Below are 24,694 nucleotides of genomic sequence, written 5' to 3' on the forward strand. Positions count from 1 at the left end.
TTGTCGGTTTGCCCCCATCCCACTGCACCAACAGTGTATCATCAAAATTGAAAAACTACACAGTCAGAACGTGACTGTGAATAAATGATAAAATAAAGTCATTGTCCCTACCACAAAAGAAAAAGAGTGTAATACCACTCCACAGAAAGATTTTTAGTTACCTATAACAACAGTTTAATACAATAAAAAATGGTGAGGGACTGAATAATTGTTGCACACAATTTAGACAAGGACTTATTGTGATAAATGGATTCTGTGCCTCTTGGCTGCAACTTTGCAGAATTATGTACTGCTAACTTTTTTCTACTATTGGTATTGAAAATTGTCACCTTTTTCAACTTCCTCAACTTCTTTCCATGATAAGAATGTTACTTCCAGGCAAAAAATTAATTTCTATGGTGAAACAAAAGTATGAATATGAATGTGAAGGAATAATAAAGAAGAGTAAAAGTTGTACAATTTTTTCAAATATATTTTCACCATAAACATGTACACATAATCTCTGACACATGCTATAAAACAAATGGAAAAGCATAGGGATGTATTACTGAAAACACGATTACTAAAAATTATTTATCAATTTATTTGCCATAATGCATAGGCTCACAATCTTGAATAGAGAACACAGTAAACTCAGACCTCTTTTTTTTTTTTTCATTTTTGGTAATGCATGTGTTGAAATCATATTTTGGTAACACAATGACATGAAACATATCACTGTAAGACTGAATGAGTCAAAATAATTTGAGCAATTTATCTCTCTCTATCTTCTGCAGAAAATATCAATATTAAAAATATAACAATCTCAGGCTTTCACGGCATGTACCTTTCCCAGATTTGCTCAGACTGTTAGGTGACCAAAGAGGGAAACAAGAAAACAATGTAGTGAAAATCTGACCCTTAACTACCATTAAGCATTCGAACAGCAATAGTTTTGCAACAGACCAAACCTGTTTCACTTAAGAAATGTGTGGATCCATTTTCAAAGTCTCTCTTATCACAGGAACACACAATACTAAATAATTGTGCATTTGGCATTACTTCACTGAATTTTGTACATAAAGCTTCCTGCAAAGCTGGTGGTATCCAAACATCTGAATAACTACAGCTGACCAATTTTACCTGTGTGCCTTTCAGTCTTTAGGGTCCAAACAAATCAGAGAAAAAGTAATGCCATGCGAAGAATAAAAAATTGCACAATGTATATGTTTATGTAGCACAATGTATGTGTCACAATTCACAAGAATGTTGACTCACTCAGCAACTATTACTAAGGTTTAAAAACATGTTAGTACTCATCCAATATAATAACAGTGCACTCTGGAAACAACGGCAGTATCAGTCTTAGCTACGAAACAATAGTATAGTATTTTGAATAAGATGCACACACTTTCAACATCTACAAACTACAGAACAATGCAGCGACCACAACAATGTCCATTTTCTTGAAATATTTGAAAGATGTAGCTGCCCAGTGTTCTTGGCACCATCTAAAAGCAATAGTGATATAAATAATTTCAAAATTTGTGTTGGCAATAAACACAGCAAAACATATAAAATTATGTGACAAGTTCAAAACAAATGCATGAAAACAATGTACATAAAATCATACATAACATAAATCGATGCCATTAGTCAAACCAAGTACACAGACTGTCACATGAGGAATAGTCAGCATTCACAGATTTGACAGAACAGCCATTCAAAGCAAAAAAATCCAGTAAACATGGACTCCAAAATGCATACCTCCAGAACCATGAGCACTACTTCATCTGTAGTACTGTTAAACAAATCTCTTCTACTGCACACTCCTTGAGAAGTGGTAGTGTGGACCAAATCAAGAAAAAAATGTCCAGTAAACATGGGCTGCGACGTGCATGCCTTAGGAGCTATGAGCCTTTGTTCATCTTTATATTTCCTGAAGAGTTCATGTATTTCTTATCTCCTCACCACACGTGAAAACAATAACAAGCAAAAAGTATCTCTTCTACATTCACATCTACATCTTCTACATTTACATCTACATCAGTACTTCCCAAGCCACCTTGTGGTGTGTGGCAGGGGGTACTTTGTGTACAACTGACATTTCCCCCTACTCCTGTTATAGTTGAAAACATGTTATAGTTGAAAACAGTTCGTGGGATGAATTATTGCTGGTAAGCCTCTGTGTGAGCTCGAATTACCCTAATTTTCATCATGGTCTTTTTGTGAGATATATATATACAAGAAGAAGCAATATATTTGTTTATTATTCTAGGAATGTATGATCTTGGAACTTAAAACAATGAATATCTCTGTGATGCAGAACGCCTCTCTTGCAGCGTCTGGTGCTGGAGTTGGTTGAACATTTCTATTATGCTTTTGTGCTTACTAAATGAACCTGTAACAATAAGCACTGCTCTTCTTTGGGTCTTCTGTTGTTGTTGTTGCGGTCTTCAGTCCTGAGACTGGTTTGATGCAGCTCTCCATGCTACTCTATCCTGTGCAAGCTTTTTCATCTCCCAGTACCTACTGCAACCTACATCCTTCTGAATCTGCTTAGTGTATTCATCTCTTGGTCTCCCTCTACGATTTTTACCCTCCACGCTGCCCTCCAATACTAAATTGGTGATCCCTTGATGCCTTAGAATATGTACTACCAACCGAACCCTTCGTCTGGTCAAGTTGTGCCACAAACTTCTCTTCTCCCCAATCCTATTCAATACTTCCTCATTAGTTAAGTGATCTACCCATCTAATCTTCAGCATTCTTCTGTAGCACCACATTTCGAAAGCTTCTATTCTCTTCTTGTCCAAACTATTTATCGTCCATGTTTCACTTCCATACATGGCTACACTCCATACAAATACTTTCAGAAATGACTTCCTGACACTTAAATCTATACTCGATGTTAACAAATTTCTCTTCTTCAGAAACACTTTCCTTGCCATTGCCAGTCTACATTTTATATCCTCTCTACTTCGACCATCATCAGTTATTTTGCTCCCCAAATAGCAAAACTCCTTTACTACTTTAAGTCTCTCATTTCCTAATCTAATTCCCTCAGCATCACCCGACTTAATTAGACTACATTTCATTATCCTTGTTTTGCTTTTGTTGATGTTCATCTTATATCCTCCTTTCAAGACACTGTCCATTCCATTCAACTGCTCTTCCAAGTCCTTTGCTGTCTCTGACAGAATTACAATGTCATCGGCGAACCTCAACATTTTAATTTCTTCTCCATGAATTTTAATACCTACTCCGAATTTTTCTTTTGTTTCCTTTACTGCTTGCTCAATATACAGATTGAACAACATCGGGGAGAGGCTACAACCCTGTCTTACTCCCTTCCCAACCACTGCTTCCCTTTCATGTCCCTCAACTCTTATAACTGCCATCTGGTTTCTGTACAAATTGTAAATAGCCTTTCGCTCCCTGTATTTTACCCCTGCCACCTTCAGAATTTGAAAGAGAGTATTCCAGTCAACATTGTCAAAAGCTTTCTCTAAGTCTACAAATGCAAGAAACGTAGGTTTGCCTTTCCTTAATCTTTCTTCTAAGATAAGTCGTAAGGTCAGTATTGCCTCATGTGTTCCAACATTTCTACGGAATCCAAACTGATCTTCCCCGAGGTCGGCTTCTACTAGTTTTTCCATTCGTCTGTAAAGAATTCGTGTTAGTATTTTACAGCTGTGACTTATTAAACTGATAGTTCGGTAATTTTCACATCTGTCAACACTTGCTTTCTTTGGGATTGGAATTATTATATTCTTCCTGAAGTCTGAGGGTATTTCGCCTGTTTCATACATCTTGCTCACCAGATGGTAGAGTTTTGTGAGGACTGGCTCTCCCAGGGCCGTCAGTAGTTCCAATGGAATGTTGTCTACTCCGGGGGCCTTGTTTCGACTCAGGTCTTTCAGTGCTCTGTCAAACTCTTCACGCAGTATCGTATCTCCCATTTCATCTTCATCTACATCCTCTTCCATTTCCATAATATTGTCCTCAGGCACACCACCCTTGTATAGACCCTCTATATACTCCTTCCACCTTTCTGCTTTCCCTTCTTTGCTTAGAACTGGGTTTCCATCTGAGCTCTTGATATTCATACAAGTCATTCTCTTATCTCCAAACGTCTCTTTAATTTTCCTGTAGGCAGTATCTATCTTACCCCTAGTGAGATAGGCCTCTACATCCTTACATTTGTCCTCTAGCCATCCCTGCTTAGCCATTTTGCACTTCCTGTCGATCTCATTTTTGAGACGTTTGTACTCCTTTTTGCCTGCTTCATTTACTGCATTTTTATATTTTGTCCTTTCATCAATTAAATTCAATATTTCTTCTGTTACCCAAGGATTTCTACTAGCCCTCGTCTTTTTACCTACTTGATCCTCTGCTGCCTTCGCTACTTCATCCCTCAAAGATACCCATTCTTCTTCTACTGTATTTCTTTCCCCCATTCCTGTCAATTGTTCCCTTATGCTCTCCCTGAAACTCTGTACAACCTCTGGTTCTTTCAGTTTATCCAGGTCCCATCTCCTTAAATTCCCACCTTTTTGCAGTTTCTTCAGTTTTAATCTACAGGTCATAACCAATAGATTGTGGTCAGAGTCCACATCTGCCCCTGGAAATGTCTTACAATTTAAAACCTGGTTCCTAAATCTCTGTCTTACCATTATATAATCTATCTGATACCTTTTAGTATCTCCAGGGTTCTTCCATGTATACAACCTTCATTCATGATTCTTAAACCAAGTGTTAGCTATGATTATGTTGTGCTCTGTGCAAAATTCTACCAGGCGGCTTCCTCTTTCATTTCTTAGCCCCAATCCATATTCACCTACTATGTTTCCTTCTCTCCCTTTTCCTACACTCGAATTCCAGTCACCCATGACTATTAAATTTTCGTCTCCCTTCACAATCTGAATAATTTCTTTTATTTCATCATACATTTCTTCAATTTCTTCATCATCTGCAGAGCTAGTTGGCATATAAACTTGTACTAGTGTAGTAGGTGTGGGCTTCGTATCTATCTTGGCCACAATAATGCGTTCACTATGCTGTTTATAGTAGCTTACCCGCATTCCTATTTTCCTATTCATTATTAAACCTACTCCTGCATTACCCCTATTTGATTTTGTGTTTATAACCCTGTAGTCACCTGACCAGAAGTCTTGTTCCTCCTGCCACCGAACTTCACTAATTCCCACTATATCTAACTTCAACCTATCCATTTCCCTTTTTAAATTTTCTAATCTACCTGCCCGATTAAGGGATCTGACATTCCGCGCTCCGATCCGTAGAACGCCAGTTTTCTTTCTCCTGATAACGACATCCTCTTGAGTAGTCCCCGCCCGGAGATCCGAATGGGGGACTATTTTACCTCCGGAATATTTTACCCAAGAGGACGCCATCATCATTTAATCATACAGTAAAGCTGCATGCCCTCGGGAAAAATTACGGCTGTAGTTTCCCCTTGCTTTCAGCTGTTCGCAGTACCAGCACAGCAAGGACGTTTTGGTTATTGTTACAAGGCCAGATCAGTCAATCATCCAGACTGTTGCCCTTGCAACTACTGAAAAGGCTGCTGCCCCTCTTCAGGAACCACACGTTTGTATGGCCTGTCAACAGATACCCCTCCGTTGTGGTTGCAGCTACGGTACGGCTATCTGTATCGCTGAGGCACGCAAGGCTCCCCACCAATGGCAAGGTCCATGGTTCATGGGGGGGGGGGGGGGGGGTTGGGTCTTCTATATTTCCTCTATTAGTCCTATCTGGTACAAATCCCATACTCATCATCGTCATCATCCCCCATCATCATCATCATGATTTCCGTCCAGTGAGCCGGGTAGGAACTCGGTGAACGAGGATCACGTACTGACGAGCAATATTCAAGCACTGGTTGAACGAGTGTTTTTTAAGCCACTTTCTTTGTTGATGGACTTCGTTTCCTGAGGTTTCTTCCAATGAATCTCATCTAGCATCTGCCACTTACTCATAATTAAATTTCTGTGGACGATCCACTTCACATCACTCTGTACTCATACTCCTAGGCATTTTATGGAGGTAGCTGCTTCTTCTGAACATGTGCTCATAGCTTTTAAGCTGGTTTTACAGGACACATCTAAGTCTGTACCAGTACTCAAAGCATACAAGGTTGGAACTGCCAACATTTTCATTAATCGTATTACTCGATACCCCTAACATGTAAGTCTGCACCAGTGCCCCAAGCATAGATATTCAGAACCACAGGCTCATTTAAGTCAGTTGCATTGTTGAGTGTGAAAGTTAATATTTTTGTAACACTGCTATTTAATCATATAGAAACTTCTGAGGTCTTGCTTCATATTTATTACGCAGCTATTGTTTATTTTGTGCAGTTATACTGAAATTACTTTATGATTATACAGAATTATGGACAAAAGTGTTCATTTTATGTCGTGTTGGTATAAACAAATGATTATCTATGTCCATGTTTCACAGCGTTTTAGACATGGAGGTTGCAATTATCTACACATCATCTGCTGTGACAGTGCTGACTTAGTTGTTAGGAGAAGAACAGAACAATGACAATAATGCCAAGAATAGGAATTGGGTTTGACCCCGGCTGGGAAGAAGGAGTGAAGACAGAGACATATACTCCCTGTTAATGAAGTAGTTTAGGCCCGAAGATGAACAATATTTAGGAACTTCATCAGAATGGATGCACCTTGTCAATCGTTCAAAATGGGATTCATGGGTTGACACAATAATGAGGGAAGCTATTTCACAATAGTGTGACCCCAAAAATGCGAAACAGCTTTTACAGCCCCCAATGGTCATGGCTGGCACAACTACTCCGACTCTTGTGGGTGTTTCCTCAACATTATCCTTCCTAGCATGCTAATATAATACAAATGATACAATCAAATCAAGCACTTCCATTACTTTCACTAACTGACGAGGTATGTACACATCTCAAAAGTAAAATTATACGCACATTTACATGAAACATATAAACTCAAAATTAAACATTTATAGATGTATCTAATTGTGTGGTATAGTGTTTCTAGAAGACTATACAGACATCTTTCCTATTTGTATGCCTCAATGAGCACACTTTTACTTTTTGGTTCCATTTTGAATTCTTCAACAACGAGCTATCATTAGATATACAACTTTTCTCAACAACAACACAAAAAAGAAATTTTCATTTGTTTTATTGCTGTATTTATGAAACATTACTCACTGAAAAATGTACAGAATATCTTGCACAATAGCCAAAAGAGTCCTCAAGAGTTCATGTATTTCTCCTCTGCTTACCACACGTGAAAACAATAACAAGCAGAAAGCTGGCTCGAATAACTGCATTCTACACATGAGCACCTACATCTCTTCTACTGCATATGTGGGGGGTCAACAGCAAAATAGATTGGTTCCTATTCCTCCCCAGTTGGAGAGATTTGTTTCACAATATTAAAGATGGTGAAGTGCTCATAGCTCTTAATGTATACATTTTAAAACCCATGTTTACCAGACTTTTTTGCTTTGAATGATTGTTCCTGTCAAATCCCTGAATGTTGGCTATTCCTCCTGGGACACCCTCTATTTTTGACAGCAATATACAACTAAACCCTGAATCACTAACTGCTAAGAAAATTTGTGTTATAAATAATTTTTTGTTACATATGTAAATTGTACTTACAATGGATAATGTCACTGAAATTTTCTCAACTACCATGCTGGCACATTTGTTTGAAGTTCTTATTGACATCATCCGATTTAAAAATATTAGCTCTGCCTCCAACTAAAACATGGATATCTCATTCTTTTAGTTCTGTGATCAACCAGCCAACTGAATGCCATCCACTGTTTTATTAATACTATTAACATATGATTAGACGTACTGGAGATTGTATGTGTAACTTTTTATTACTGTGGCTGCATCTCCGTTGCCTTTGCTTTTTGTTTTAACAAGAATAACTACTCATACCCCAGTAGAGTGCATGCAGAACAATGTGGCCAGTAGAGGCACAGTTAGTGGGGAAACTGTGGGAAAAGCAGTAGTGATGGGGGTTGCAGACAGGTGCTTGGAACATTGTAGAGGAAATGCCAAGCGCTGGAGGGGAAGTGCCATTCTAAACTGAAGACTATGGTCATATTTTTGGTAAATATTCACACTTGCATGGTGACCATCCAAAAAGATTCACTATCACCTTTGCTTTGGTTAGTACCTAAAAAGAATTCCACTAAAAATAGAACAAAAGCATGAATCTGTTAACCATTTGTAGCTTTCAGAGATGTGTCATGAACTGTGACTTTTGAGTAAAAATTGTATTTTCCTTGTTGCCATGTTAAAATTTGCTTCTAATGCCAAAACACAGCACAGTTTACACAATGTCACCTCACTGACATGTTGTGCAGCCACAGCCACAGATGTCAGAGAATTCTGACACAGTGGTTTATTAAGTGAAGCACTAAGGACAAGTAAGGTCGAGAGAAATCTGAAACAGTGGGTTATTAATGAAGCACTGAGGACAAGCAAGGTCAATAGCTTATGAAGAAACACATCCTTGGTATAAAAATAAATGTGTAATGTCTTCAATTCTGTTGTTCCAAAACCCACAGCACTTCTCATTTGACCAGCTGTCAATGTGGCTTAAGAATTATATTCTTTCATCGAAAAAGTCTGAAGTTATTCCACTAACATGGTAGATAACGAAGTTTCATATAATAGCCATAGGGCAAAATTTGCTTGCTATCATTTGCCAAAATCTCATTTCGATATCTCGCACTGTTTATAAGATATGAGGGATGTTATGGATCCTTCATTCTTGCTTTATTGCAATCGCAAGTGAGTGAGCTACAGAAGATCAATTTTCTCAAGGTTGGTGACAAAGGAAAATTTTGATGTGGTAGTTAAATCTCATATGCTACAACATATTATGTACTACATAATATGCACCAAACACAAAATCACAGCAATCTCTATTTTTCTCTGCAAACTTTTTCATATTTTGTGCCGTGACTGGCTTGAAATGGGCACTTCATCATGAAGCTGACATATAAAACTGTAATCAACGAAAAATGAAATTTTTTTACCAAATAGTTTCTGTAAAATGATTTGAGAAAGACCTCAGGGCATGCGCCTCGTTTCTGTCATCACAGCAGCCAAAAGCTAGCAAACAATGTTGGCCTCCCCTTCTGAACAAATGGATGAACTAACCCAGCATTTTGAATAAAAACTGGTCACTGCACTCCAGTCACCATACCCTGTGCAGACTCTGCCCATAATCAATACGTCAGGGGTCAACAACCTCTCCACTCCCCCCCCACCCCTCTCTCTTTCTCCCCATTAAGTCTAAATGGCTACTTATAATGCACTGTTGGTAGGTGCACTGTCAGCTGAAATCTAGATCTCTAATGCATTAAAGAAGACCAATGACATTACAACCAATGCTGACCTCCTTTCTGTCCTGAATTACATCATGGTCATGGAACACAAACATTCCCATGGAATTGAACATGATGAACTGGTTGTGTTATGTGTGCAAATAGTGTCTAGGAACACATTTATAAAAAAGCTAATAGCAACTCAAATATCTATCATATCTGTCATATAAATCGAAATATCAAGCATGACTTTTCCTGTCATGTTCACGCTCTGACTGTCCATTTAGCATGTCAATGGGATGGGAAATCAGTTGCCTTTCAAAAACCTTGGCTGTGATGCTTTTCTCATAAAACTAATAATTATTTTCTTCATTTACTACTAGGTGATAATATGAAGTAATTCTAACACCGAGAAAACTTGATGCCACCCTTAAAAATGAAGTTTTAGCTTTTACATGTTAAGCTTAGATAGAAAAAAATAAAGTATTGTGACTGAAGACGGAATATTACTAGTAAAAATATCCCTAGGAACATTAATATTTGACTTTTGAATTTTGAGCAAGAAATATGCTTCACACCAGCACCTAAATGAAAATTTCCCAAATCTCACCAAGCTGCCACACCGTAATTGTAATTATACCCACCTTTTCAGTCAAGACCCACATCGTCTCCAGAGGAGGAAGGTGGTGGGGGTGGTGTGGGACCGGCACCTGGAGGGAATCCTGCCCCGGGGAAAGGCATGCCTCCCATCCCTCCGAGGCCTGCACCTGAAAACTTGGCTGTCAGTTTCTCCATGGCAGCCACAACCTTTGGATTGTTCTGGTACTTAACCATGTTGGCAGGATTGGTTGAGATATCACGGAAAGCTGCTGCTAACTCAGGATCCTGAAAAGATAAGAAAGGATTTAACAAATATAATAATCAGCAAAGAACCTCAAACAACACAGATTATTGCATCAAGTGCTTCTGATGTGTTGTTTTGGTGTCTTATTAAATGAATAAGTGATTTGTACAATTTTTCAGTCAACTAAAAATGATTTGTTTTCATCAAAGAAGTTTTAAGTATGATATATTGGAGTTGCTGTGCATCAGTGAGTCCTATGTTGAGACAATATAATCCATTTAACCATAAATTAGCCATGGCATTTGGTCAGAAGATCAGTTTAGACTGCCAATTTTCCACCTCATCATCTTTGTGAGACCTCTAGAGCTTTGGCTGCTGATAAATGATTGTGTGGTGCCATTTTTTTTATTTGTAAATTTCACAGATGTTAATGAGTGTAGGGTGACTGATAATGCATCCTGCATCTCCACATGATGAGGGTACTTCATATTCCACTGCCACCTCTCCCCTTTTCTGTTCCAAATGCTAATGGTGCATGAGAAGAACAACTACTGGTAGGTTTCTGTATGCATTCAAACACCTAGAATTTTACTTTTACAGTATTTCAAGAAACGTATGTACAAGGAAGCAGTATGCTGGTTGACTCTCGCAGAACATATGCTCTTGCCAGTGTAACAGTAAACCATACTGTGATTCACAATGCCTCTCTTGCAGCATCTCTCACTGGAATTGAATGAGCATCTACATGATGCTTTTAACATTATTAAATGATCCCATGACGAAATCTTTTGCTATTTTTGGTATCTTCTCTATTTTCTCCATCCTACCTGGGAAGGGGCCTAGACTGAGGAGTAATACGGGGTGTTCAAAAAGTCTCTCCGCAGTGCCATACGATTGTTAGCCGTGCGTGCCGTACACCGCAGTGAATATACCGAAATGAAACTCAGTGAAATACAAGTTTTTAATTTATTGAACATTCATTTTTACTGAGATAAATGAAACAGTGGAATGTTGGGAGAGTCCACTTGAAGGAAAGTAACCCAGGCAGGCAAACAATCATAAGGCAAGCGTGGTTAACAATCGTACGGCACTGCGGAGAGACTTTTAGAACACCCTGTACTCAAAATACTCAAGTAAGGGTTGTAGGACTGTTTTGCACAATCTGTTTTGCATGAGGTCAATAATATTTCCTGAGAATTGTCTAATTAATCTCCGCCTAGCATCTGCCTTCTCTATGATTAATTTTATGTGGTAATTTCAGTTTCAGTAGCTCCATATGCATACTGAGATATTTATTGGATGTGACTGTTTTCGGCCGGCCAGGGTGGCCGAGCGGCTCTAGGCGCTACAGTCTGGAACAGCGCGACCACTATGGTTGCAGGTTCGAATCCTGCCTCGGGCATGGATGTGTGTGATCTTCTTAGGTTAAAGTAGTTGTAAGTTCTAGGGGACTGATGACCTTAGAAGTTAAGTCCCATAGTGCTCAGAGCCATTTGACTGTTTTCAGAGATCATTTGGCAAATGGATAATCAAATAATAATGAGATTTTCCATATGTTAGGTGCAGTGCATTACATTTGTTTCTCATAAGGGTCAAAACGCCCCCCCCCCCCCCCCCCCCACACACACACACACACACACACACACACAGAGAGAGAGAGAGAGAGAGAGAGAGAGAGAGAGAGAGAGAGAGAGAGAAGAATGTCCTAATTTCATTGAAAAGTGTAAATTGTACACAAACAATCCATGAATATCTTGGATTCAATGTTAGGAACAATAACTACAACAATTAAGTGACAGTATATGGAAACTTCATTCGGGCTTTGATGCTGTTACATTCTCCTTCTCATTTGGTTATTGTATTTGGATATCCATTTTCTGTCTCCACTTTCATGTCGAATGTCCCAATGTTTCATTCTCTCCTTACATATGCATCCTGACCCCTCTAATTATACCCCAACCAAATTCATACACTGAATGAATTACCTAAGGAAAAGTGTGCCTGGTAGTCTGGAGAAATTTTAGATCAGAATAACAGAAATGATCTATAAAACTACTGTCCAATATCTTTGACATGCATCAGTTTCACAATCTTAAAACATATCCTGACCTCAAATGAGATGAGGATCATAAACAGAATGACCTCCTTCCTACAGACCAGCATGGATTCCAAAAACATCAGTCATATGAAACCAAGCACTCACTTTTCTCACACAACATCCACAAAACAAGGCAGTCAGACAGATGTAGTATCTCTTGACTTCCAAAAACATTTGCCTCAGCAACACATCATTGCTTATTAATGTAACTATGGTCATATATCAAACAAAACGTGTGACTGGAATTGACAACTTCCTAAGTGGAGAGCCATCTGCAGGAGCAGAAGTAAAGTTAAGTGTGCCCTAGGAAAAAGTGTTGGACCCCCGATGTTCACACTGTCTGTTAATGACCTGGCAAACAATATTAATGATAACCTTGAACTTGATGCAGTTATCTGAAAAAGCTACACAAATATCAAGTCAAATCTTGAAAATATTTGAAAGTACTGCAAACAATGGCAAGTTGCCCTAAATGTACAGAAAAATGAAACTGTATACTTCACAAAATAAAAGAACTTCGTATACATGGCTACAAAATCAGTGATTCACGAATGGAATTGGTTCAACACGTACAAACAAATGTGTTAACAATATGAGGGGATATGAAATGAAACGAAAATGTAGGTTCAATTGTAGTTAAAGCAGGCCACAACTGTTAGTTCACTGGTAGGATACCAGGAAAATGCAATCAGTGTACAAGTGAGAGTGCTTACAAAACTCTTGTGTGAATCATCCTACAATATCAGTGAAGTGTATGGGACCTTTACCAAATAGGAATAATGGGTGATACTGAACAGTTACAAAGAAGATCACCGTGACTGGTCACAGATTTGTTTGAGTCACAGGAGAGCATCATCAAAATGCCGAATGAACAAGCAGTATGTGAGGGATCCAGGAATATACTACAGCCTCTTTCATATCTCTCATGAAGAAACCCGAAGACAAGATTAGTCCAACCAGTGCATGTGAAATATCCTCTACTATTCACTTCATAGTGAGGTTATGAAAAGGATTGATTGCTCTGCACCATACAGTGCAAATGTTGAGTCGCAAATAGACACAACAAAGACTGTCAAACAAGTAAGCTTTGGCTAAAGGGCCGCCTCCTGAATTAGACAACATAATCATGCAAACACAATTCACATGCACATGACCACTGTCCCTGGCTGCCTCGACTATATGGTGAGTAGCAATCTATCCTCTTCACAATTTTGTCATTATTCCATCCTGAATTTTTCACTGCTTGATTCTCTACACATCAGTTCACAGAGTACAGATGTAGATGAAGATTTATGTAGTCTACTGTGTCATCATATTTGCTTAAAATTACTTATTGCTTGAAACTTTATGTGGCATAACTTATTTCCTCCAACCAGAGCTCTGTCAATGCCACACGCCAACTGTCCACCACTGTCATCATTTGCTGTGTGGATTAGTGCAATGTACAGCCCATGTGTATACCACTTTGTTCATTTATGTTGCTGTTTCTGGTAGATTTTTGTGTCTGTTGAAGTAAGAGGTTAGAAAGACAGACCCAAGATACAGAATAAGAAACAAAACAAAAAGCCTGAACAAAGAATTTTGCTTAAAGAACAACTGTGTCAATTCAATTCATGTGAAATGTACAGGAACTTTGAGAGGAAAATCAGTAACCTCTCTAAGTTTCCAGTGCCATGATTGGTGTAATCTGAATCACTCAGCGTCATACTAATGTGGAAAAATACAAGAAGGAATTAAGAGAAACACAATTTCTTGATTGTAACAGGAAAAAAGATTAATGTTCAAAAGTGCATAATAGCACTGTATCCTTCTGCAAAAGGACCAATTCAATGTCGTATAAACAGTTATCATCACAGAAACATGGAGGTCTACGGAAATTTAACCGAGAGAACAAGATACTAACATAGCCATTTCTCATATAACTGATCTGGTGTACCTTAGACAAAATGAAGAATGACAGTCTTTAAAAAAGTCTCAAAATTTGTCATTTTCATTCCCATGTAAAAATGTAAAAAATCAGGACTGTAGTTAACTGCTGTTGCCAACTGATATTTATTAAACATTGAAATTCAATTTTGTCTTTTACAATGATATAGGATTTGTTAGTTGGCCACAAGAAACTTGAATGCCTGATCCCAGCAGTGTAGATACACTGAAGAATTTAGTGCAAAAGCAATTTTACACATCAGCAGAGTGTGCAGACACTGTCAAATATCTGCTGTTGTGCTGAAGGCAGTTTGTCTTCTGTGTTTAAATGTACAATCCAGATGGCTATCTTTCTTCTACAAAAGGAATAGAATAAAACAATTTTTTCCTGTGCTCTGTATGATGCCAATAAATAATGTAACTGATAGCTATGTTCTGATTTTCGACACAGTAAAATAATGAAATAAGAAGAAATGAAACATACAGTATTTGAAAATCATGTCATCAGAAACTAATGCCAAAATTGGCAAAATATAGCACCAAAATTTGCAGAAAATAACAAAAAATGATAAAGGAAATAACATCAAAATTGGCAATAATAACACCTTAACTCCGCATAAAATAGAATGATATTTTTCTTTCCCTGCCTATGCATAGAAATCATCTTAGTTTGCATAAGCCTTCTACCATAAGAAGTGAATCAGGACTTTTTCACTGCTGCAAGTTGTTCTCAAGAATCTCCATTTCAAATAAAAATTATTTCAATGTAATGAAAGTTTTTACCAGATGTAAAAGAACTTAATTTTGAGGACATAGTTTGAATTTTATTTAATACATAGCATATTTCATGGTTGTTCTCGGATAGAGACACAAGAAGTTAGATTAATTTTCCATCCACCACAGCAAAGATTATTCATCTATCTGCAGCAGCTGCCGTTGGTTGCTGACACCAGTTTAGACTAGAAATGGCAAAAAAAAAAGCGTTTCTCAAGAAGAGAAATCTGCTAACATCAAGTATATATTTAAGTGTCAGGAAGTCTTTTCTAAAAGTATTTGTATGGAGTGTAGCCACGTATGGAAGTGAAACGTGGACAACAACTAGTTCAGACACGAATAGAATAGAAGCTTTCGAAATGTGGTGCTACAGAAGAATGCTGAACATTAGATGGGTAGATCACATAACTAATGAGGTGGTATTAAATAGAATTGGGGAGAGGAGGAATTTGTGGCACAACTTGACTACAAGAAGGTATTGGTTAGTAGGACACAGTCTGCGGCATCAAGGGATCACCAATTTAGTGATGGTGGGAAGTGTGGAGGGTAAAAATCGTAGTGGGAGACCAAGCGATGAATACACTACACAGATTCAGAAGGATGTAGGTTGCAGTAGTTACTCAGAGATGAAGAAGCTTGCACAGAATAGAGTAGCAGGGAGAGCTGCATCCAACCAGTCTCTGGACTGAAGACCACAACAACAACATATTAACACCACCATATGGTAGTTCTGGTTACACACAATCCCACTGTTCAAGAACTACAAGAATGAAACATGTTTCTTCTATCACATTTTGAAAGTAAATATCAACTTGTCATTCTGTAATTTTCCAATCTTTAAGATAAACTTGTCTTCTGATAAGATTGTACCTTCTGGACATACCCTTCTTGTCACAACAAACAACATATACAAACTTCAGGGTCAGGGAATGGGTTTAAACACAACCTGGAATGAAATGGACATGACTGTTTTCACAAACTCATTGATTAAGCAATAGGAGACACTGAAGTTCCTACCACTAAGTAACCATTAGAAGAAAGTAGTTTCTCCTTGTCATCTGCTCAAAAACCTCTGAAATAAAGCAGGTGCGTGTGACTAAAGACCATTTTAGTTTCCTGCATTATCTACCTACCTTGAAAGCCTCAACAATATCAGGATCATTAAGCAGAGAATAGAAGTCGAATCCAGGTGAGCCGCCACCGCCACCACCGCCTTGCTGCTGCTGTTGCTGCTGGGATGCAGCCGAGGCTTTGGCATGCTCCTCACGCGCTTGCTTGGCACGTCGCAGCCGCTCTTGCAGTTCACGTTCAGCACGTTTGCGTTCGTACTTGCGGCGATGTTCCTCCAACTTGCGTGCCTGCACAATAAAATACTCTAGTATAAATGATATTATAAAGTGAAGGTTTTATTTGTCATTATACCACATAAATAAAAACATTATAAATGCTAAGAGGCTAGCAGTTTGTCGGCTTTAGGATTCTGGATGCATGTTATTAGTGCCCTTTCAAAATTAAATCTGACCGCTCAATTACAAAAAACAAAATATCAACAAAACAGAACTAAAAACAGTGACAAACACATTAGGCGATACAAATGCCAGAAATTGTTTTAACAATTCAGACACATTAACCCTCCCTATGAAAAATTCAGAATGTGATTTGCATCTTCACAGACATTTTTAACACTGGAAGCATCATTATCTAAAATGGAGTGCAAACTGCCATCTAGAAACACCTGATGCTCTTTTTATGGCGTAAAAACCACACTCAACAAAAAAATAGTTCGTTGCAGACATCACAATCTGGTTGATTTTTTGTTGGTGGTGAAGGAAGTCTCTCTTTTCAATTTCTAATATACACTTGGCAGATTGGAACAAAATTTAGTGTTATTTTTTATTATTTCATTTAACCCTTTAAAGACTACATCGAACCATTAATTATCTTTAGTCTGCTTCTGCTTCTCATCATCCCAAAAATACATCATCTCACTGTGGGTCTATAATCTTTCTAGTGCCTATGGGTTTCTTTAGTTTCAGACTCCTTTCCCCATCAGATGTTTGGATGTGAACTTGTAAGAATCACACTTCTGTTTGTTTGTATGTAGCATGTGTAGTTTGCAGTCAGTCAACAGTGACTTCTGTGAAATCCTTTTCTTCCGACATGAAAACTTCTCTCAGTTACTTGTGAGTAATCCACTCATGTTATATAAATTTCGAATGTCTTATCTGTGCAGTGGAACTGAATACAGGTCATCTGAAAATTTCCACTTACAGATACTATAAAGAATTTTGGGTCTGTATATTTCCCTCAGTGTCTGTCATACTATTTCCTTGATGGAATTCACATTGCTTCTTGGTGACAATGTCTCACTTGTGTAAAGAAATTCTGGGAGAATAAATGTGTGTCAGTGGTGAAGTTTGACTTCCGCTATACATGTCTCAGATAATTTTGTAGACTCTATGCAGTTTCGAGTTACTTATTTCCTCCCTAAAAGCCTTGAACAAATTCTGAGCACTGTTTTGCTTGAAGTTTCCTCCATTCTACTCAAATGGTAATTGTGCCTAATTCATCCGATTGTGATTGATATTTGTTTCTGTACTTCTAAACAGTTCTACAGTTCTTTAGGCTTTGCCTGCTTGTATACTGAACTGCAGGACTCTGTCACATTCCAGAACACACCACTTGTGTTCATGTCTTTGTGAATGTAGGGCAAGTCTTCTTACTGATTCATAAGTGGTGTCAAAAATACATCACTTGTTTGTCTGCAGTTACTGTAAACTTCTGCACATTTTGAGCTGATTCATGGTATTTTAGATGGGACTGAAGTGGATAATGATTTGTAAGTAGTTATGGCTGGACTATATGTAACCCTTGTATACTCAAATAGATCATGTTTTCCAGACAGAATTTTCCAGTGATTACTACATGATTGAACTGTTTTTAAACTGGTGTTATTTCAATCTGCATCATTATGGAAATTATAGGCAATGTTTTATAGTCTAATTTTTCAAATGTTCATGTTTTTCACATTTGTCCAGCAGTGGAACTACTGGTAGTAATACTAATAGAGTAACCAGCCAACCATAAACAGCACAGCATAAACATGAATAAAAACCACAAAAAAATCATATTAAAAAAAATAAACTGAAACAAATCTGTAATCTCAAAGTTGTTTACAACAAGTGACAGGAGATAGAAACACAAACTAATGTAATATCTGATCAAACTGAAGTTGTTGTATATGAAGTGCAATTTATTCATCTTGTTACATACAATTTGCAGATCAACTGCTTTATGTTAAGGGATACGTCAAGATTTACCATGATTTTTTTATAAAAATAATACCACTTTTACATACATCATTATAATATTACAACACAATGCTCACAGTAGTTTTTGTCACACATGAATTCTTCAATAAAATAATAGGACTTTTCCCTTAGAAAAATAAAGAGCAAACTTTTACACAAGCCAAGCTAGATTTTAGATTTTGAATACATTCCTGCATTTTGGTTTATAGTACTTATTTTAACCCATATTCTCTGGTGCTTGGGCACAGGAAGTTTCAAACTCTCTCTATGTCAATTTCCATAACTGTGAGGTAGGTTTCAAGTGTGTGTGTGTGTGTGTGTGTGTGTGTGTGTGTGTGTGTGTGTGTGTGTGTGTGTGTGTGTGTGTGTGTGTGTTTATACAGGGAAATCAAACCTCATAAATGTACAGACAAGAAATAGATAGTATCACCTTTTATTTTTTTAATTTAATATTATTTTTGAAGTGAACAACATGATACTCTTTGGTGACACACTTGTTTGTAATATTACAGGAGTTGTCACTTTTGTTGAATTCACTCGTATGGTTATGCCACAATGAACAACTGACTCAATATAACAGTGACGACTATCTTACTGGTACCTATGTTCACTGCACTTGACAAAACACAAATTGCAAATGATAAGGACATTTCACTTATCTGCTAAGTGGTCTTGTGAACCTTCAAATTCAAATTTTTTGTATGATATTGGCTATAAGACTTAACATGGTTTGCTTCTGTGGTCTCCTGATCATTACAAGTCATTTTTATGGTCTCTTCTGATGATTTAGTTACAAATTGTCGTCATCTAGGTTTTAGTGACATTCAGTTGTAGTTCATTTTCTTCTTCTTCTTCTTCTTCTTCTTCTTTCTGTTTTGGCCATCTGAGAGCCACATTAATTCATACCAGCTTTGTTTCTTCTGGCGCCTCTCTTTGTCCAGTATTTTTCACTGTCATACTTTGCAACCTTCTTTTCTCTTCTGTACATGATGATTCTGTCCAGGATGTAGTTCTGTCCTGGAAACCCGTGAAACCTTATGTTTTTCCCTTTTTTTAATTTAAAATTCACCCTGTTGTATATTTTTGGTTCCTATATTAAAATTTTTTCCAGATCACATTGTACCTCCTGGATTCAGCAGACTATGATTCTCTTCTTCACAAGAAACTGTGTTGTTTACTGTGTTCACCTCACCTAGTCCATTCCAAGGATGTGTCGCAATAATACGGTCCTCCTCTTCCTGATGATTTCTGAGATTCTCTCTATCTTGGTATACAGTTCTTGGTTCACTCGTCTTCTGCTCTTTGAAGTCCCAATATGCTCCTGAGAATATTTTATTCCAGCAGTCCTAGTCTCTTAAGCACTTCTGTTCCTACAAGGTTAAGACTTTTTGCTGCATAGAAGACTTCAGGACAGATCACTGTATGGTAATGTCTCAATTTTGCTTTGAGCAAAATATTCTTCTTATTGCAAATGTTTATTGTTATTTTGTATGCTAAGTTCAATTTGTTTACTGGTGCACCCATTGCTTCTTTTTCTTTCTCACCAGTTTCTACACATTCTCCTAGGTATTTAAAATTTTTTGCCTTCTGAAGTTGTTCTCCTTCTATGTTATCCATCTAGGAGCTGTCATACTCTGTGTCTTCCCGGTAAAGATCTGTAGACCTGCTTTAGCTGGTTGTCTCTGTAGATGCATTGTTTGGTTAAATGCCTCTTCTAATTAATCTGACAATATCATAATAATGTCTGCAAAAACTAGAAACTATATCCATGTTTATTTTTCCTTGTGATCCAGTCATATTCCACCCTCTCCTCTCATTTATCGCCGACATTCCCTGCTCACCTTGTCAAGTACACAGTTAAAGAGCAAAGGTAAGTCCGTCCCCCTGTCTGATTCCAGTTTTGATCTTGAAGGCCTCTAAAAGCTATAGTTTGAACTTAACCTTGTTGCTTAACATTTGGTTAATCAGTTCACTGGATTTTCTACTCAAACTCACCTCCTCTAAAATTTTTGGAATAGTGTTTGCCTGCCTACTGAATCATAAGCTTTCTTGAAAGTCTACAAATGTGAGCGCAAAGTTCTTGCTCCTCTGTTCTTGATATACGATTACTGGTCTCAGAGTTAAGATTTGTTCTGCACATGATCTCCCCATTTCTGAAGCCTTATTTGGTGATGGAAGTAGAATTAAAGATTTCTTTAATACTTCCACTTTGGTGGAATTTTTTCAGAGACTGGTATCTAACTTCGAATTTGAACTGATATTCCATATGCAAATAAGACTGAATGTTCATCGGTAGTAGATTTTAAGTCAATAACATGGAAGAGAGTGAGTTGGTATCAAATATTGAACCCTTTAAGGCTCTCTGCAAAACTTTTTCCAGTCAGAAGTATAACTGCTTATATTTGTTGCACTTTGCTTCTTATTTGAGCCAAACCATCATGATGCATTGTTCTTGATCTCGTTCATCCAGTCTGTTGCGAAATAAGGATTGGTTTACTGAACTGAATGCTTCTGTCTGAACATAGAATATTCCTGTCACCATTTTACCTACATATAAAGACACACATTAACCCTAACAATACCCAGGCATTTTCCAAAGCAGAAATTATCACCAAGGGGAGTAGGAGTGTACTTTATTCTCACACAAAAAGACGTTAGAAAAAACTAAATTCATTACTTGCTGTTGAATTATATTAACAACATACTTTGTAAAGAGGTGCCTGTACTTAAGTTGGATCCATAGCCTGAAAATACCATTTAGTACACACTCTCGGGGATATCAATGCCCTTTCAATAACATTTATTACCAACTTTATGACCACTACAAAAAATTTAAAATGCAAATTTCGCTCATTGTTTACTCTCAACCTACTTTTTAAAGAGATACTGATTCGTAAGTACGGTTCTGAACCTGGAAATACTGAATACTATATTCATTAGGGGAAGTGACATCTGCTACTGAGACTTACATTTTTAAGTTTAAATGAAAAATTTAAAACCTCTATGGAATCTGGTAAAAGAAGGAATTTAAAAAGGTAATTTTTTTTATTTTGTAATACAAAGTTATGCTGACTGGATTACAATATTTTTGAAAGTTGGTCGTAAAGATCCCCCCCGTTTTGGTATTGCAAAGGTTAAAAATCAAAGCCAGCCTTACAGTTATGTGAAGCTAATTCATAAAAAGGGCAAACTTTTCCCCCAAATGCTAAAATGAGAGGAGAGGAAAAACTTTAGTTGGGCAGAAATTATAATTGAATGCTGGTACTAAAGAATCAACCAAAAACAGTTACGTGAACATAGTTTTCATCTAGCGACGTCTGAGCGTCATTCCCGAACGCTTTCCGCGGACGCACAAGACTTCATATTGCGATTGACGGGTGCTGCCCCTAGCGGCCGTTAATTTAGGCGAGAGCATGAATCTTCAGCGGCGACAGCGAGATGGCGCTAGAGCGCTGCTCTATGCCCACCCTTATAAGGGGCGGCCGGCCAGTTAAATATAGGCGGAAGTCGAGCTCCGCGCGGGGGTATTAATACTGGGTAGATGCTCACCGCCACAACCACTAGCGGGGGCTCGAAGCCCGGACGCCGGTTCTATTTGATACGACGCCGCCCGCGCTTCCTTCATAGTAAGAGCAACGACGGGAGGAAATCTGAAAACAGTCATAACCGAATTTTCCAGTTTCCGTAGCTGAAAACTTAAAATGGAAAAACGTGAAATTACGATTTACTACTTCACTTGGTTCTATAACGCAGTACACATCATTCATGTGAAATCATTACGAAACGATGGCAGATAAATAAAGCCGTACAGTTGAAAAAACTGAGACAAACTATCAAAATTGTATGATGTATCGCCAATTAAGATTTGTGCCATGTCGCTATCTCACAGTAGTTTCTCGTTTCTTGAATAAATAAAGTTTTTCTGTGTCACTAACCAATATTCATCAGGTTCCTCTGACATCATTTTGCGTCATATATGACCTAGGATGAGAAATATGTAATCATCTGGCGCAATATAGCTACCAAGATAATTTCGTGAGCACCTGTACATTTTTTTTTAAAAAGCTGCCACCACAAATCTGAGTCTTATTAAATTCCGTTTTATGTAAAACTGTAATGGCACCTTCATGCGTTGTTACATTCTTTCTGTCATGTTTACGGTTTCATCGACCACAAAGCACCTTGTAAAATTACTTGCAGTTTGCACAAAAGCGGCGTTCATTAGAGTCTGCACAGCAGAATGAGAAATGATACGTACCCATTAATTTAACACAATAATAGCCGGCCGAAGTGGCCGTGCGGTTAAAGGCGCTGCAGTCTGGAACCGCAAGACCGCTACGGTCACAGGTTCGAATCCTGCCTCGGGCATGGATGTTTGTGATGTCCTTAGGTTAGTTAGGTTTAACTAGTTCTAAGTTCTAGGGGACTAATGACCTCAGCAGTTGAGTCCCATAGTGCTCAGAGCCATTTGAACCATTTTAACACAATAATATAATTACTGGTTTCTAACTATAAGATACCACATTCAGACAACAAGGTGTGAAAATCGGTGATGTCGAGGGATTTAAATGTACACAGATATAAGCAGAAGAGTTTTATGCCACCTAAAATTTCGATACTGGTTACTTTTTCTCTTACGCGTATAAACCATGAACAGAATCATATATGTACATACATAACAAAATGCTAATCTTCTGAATGATGATGTAAATTTGAGCCGGCCGAAGTGACGAGCGGTTCTAGGCGCTTCAGCCTGGAACCGCGCGACCGCTACGATCGCAGATTTGAATCCTGCCTCGGGCACGGATGTGTGTGATGTCCTTAGGTTAGTCAGGTTTAAGTAGTTCTAAGTTCTAGGGGACTGACGACCTCTGACGTTAAGTCCCATAGTGCTCAGAGCCATTTGAACCATTTTGTAAATTTGAACGCTATCAATCTTAATGCAAAGCACTAACATATTGAAAGCTTTGTGATAGATAAGTCTCAGTTTCGAAACTATGGGTGGCATTATTCTGTAGCAATGAATAAAATTATGGAATTGTTTTCTGTTTCTGTTCACATCTCGTATAAAAAAAAGCATGTCTCCAACTGCACCATAACAATTCTAAACCCTATGAATCAACGTGCGTATAATTCATGGGTTTCATGTAATGATAAAATCTATCGAAAAGATGCAATGGTTCACAGGGGTACCCCCTCCATTGGGTCATTTAGACCTTTCCCCTCCTGCCAATCGTGTTCTCTCATCTCTAATCTAAACATCATCTTCTAAAAGCCACTTTGCGGTATCATCACTTACTGTACACCGTCTGCCTGCCGTCTTCATAGAACCACAAATCGGACGAGAAGCATGCGATCATTTGCACAAGTCAGGGATAGCTGCTTACTATTATACAGAGCAGGCAACTTGCGCTGTCTGAGGGAGAGCCGGTTCTACAAGACGAAGAGTTGGAAACCGTCTGCGACAGCAGACCAGGAGGAAAAAAGTAACAATACGACGTGTCAAACCTTGCCCTGCATTGTGACCAAAGCGGAAAATAAGTTATGCCGAACGACGCCTGTCATAGGAGCATGAGGGGTTAAGGCGTACGGCGACGTGGTTTCTGAGTTAAGCTTTCGAGTCTCTGAGGCATCAAGGGATCACCAATTTAGTATTAGAGGGCAGCGTGGAGGGTAAAAATAGTAAAGGGAGACCAAGCGATGAATACACTAAGCAGATTCAGAAGGACGTAGGCTGCAGTACGTACTGGGAGATGAAGCAGCTTGCACAGGATAGAGCAGCATGGAGAGCTGCATCAAACCAGTCTCAGGACTGAAGACCAAGACCACCACCACCACCACCACCACCACCACCACAACCACAACCACAACAACAACAACAACAACAACAACAACCCTCGCATGTCCATCAGCAAACAGACCTGCGTCGAGCTCCTATGGGACTTGCTGCCGACTGGACCTTTAACTCGTATCTTCAGTCCACACCGAACAAACATATATATCCAGGGGTAGTCATAAATTTAAATTATCACCTCGAAAAAATGGATTTAGTAATTAAATAATTGTTTGCAGGTACATATCTGCAGATCTGATGCATATTGAAATTTCCGTCCCACACTGTCACAACAGGCCACTGGAGAAGTAAAAAACAAACGGCGCACTCCGACTGTAAAGTGGAATATCGTGCGTAATTTCTTTTCTGCATCTGAAGGGCAACATCGCTGCAATAATCCACAATGGCGTCATTATCCGCTTTCGTCTACAACTGTTTTAATTTTATTGAAATTTCGACTTATCTCTCATTCGTCAAGTATAAGATTCGATATCATATTAAGCTTCGCAATACCATGGGGGGTTTCTTTATGCCCGCCTTTTTTGAAATATTGAAAT

The 24,694-nt window shown here is 38.2% G+C and overlaps 1 protein-coding gene across 2 annotated transcripts in view; it reads right to left on the bottom strand.

Moving 5' to 3' along the window:
* Positions 1 to 563: 563 nt before the first annotated feature.
* LOC126412821 (putative protein FAM10A4) overlaps positions 564 to 24,694 on the bottom strand; it is a 191,800-nt gene continuing 167,669 nt past the window's right edge. For both annotated transcript variants that reach the window (XM_050082630.1, XM_050082631.1), the window contains exons 5-7: positions 16,127 to 16,351; positions 9,996 to 10,236; positions 564 to 1,490 (exon numbers count right to left, since the gene is read on the bottom strand). In XM_050082630.1, the coding sequence (XP_049938587.1) occupies positions 10,000 to 10,236; positions 16,127 to 16,351 (462 nt within the window). In that variant the 3' untranslated portion in view covers positions 564 to 1,490; positions 9,996 to 9,999. The remainder of the gene's footprint in view (positions 1,491 to 9,995; positions 10,237 to 16,126; positions 16,352 to 24,694) is intronic.

The sequence above is a fragment of the Schistocerca serialis genome, chromosome 7, assembly GCF_023864345.2.
Source record: "Schistocerca serialis cubense isolate TAMUIC-IGC-003099 chromosome 7, iqSchSeri2.2, whole genome shotgun sequence".
NCBI lineage: Eukaryota > Metazoa > Arthropoda > Insecta > Orthoptera > Acrididae > Schistocerca > Schistocerca serialis.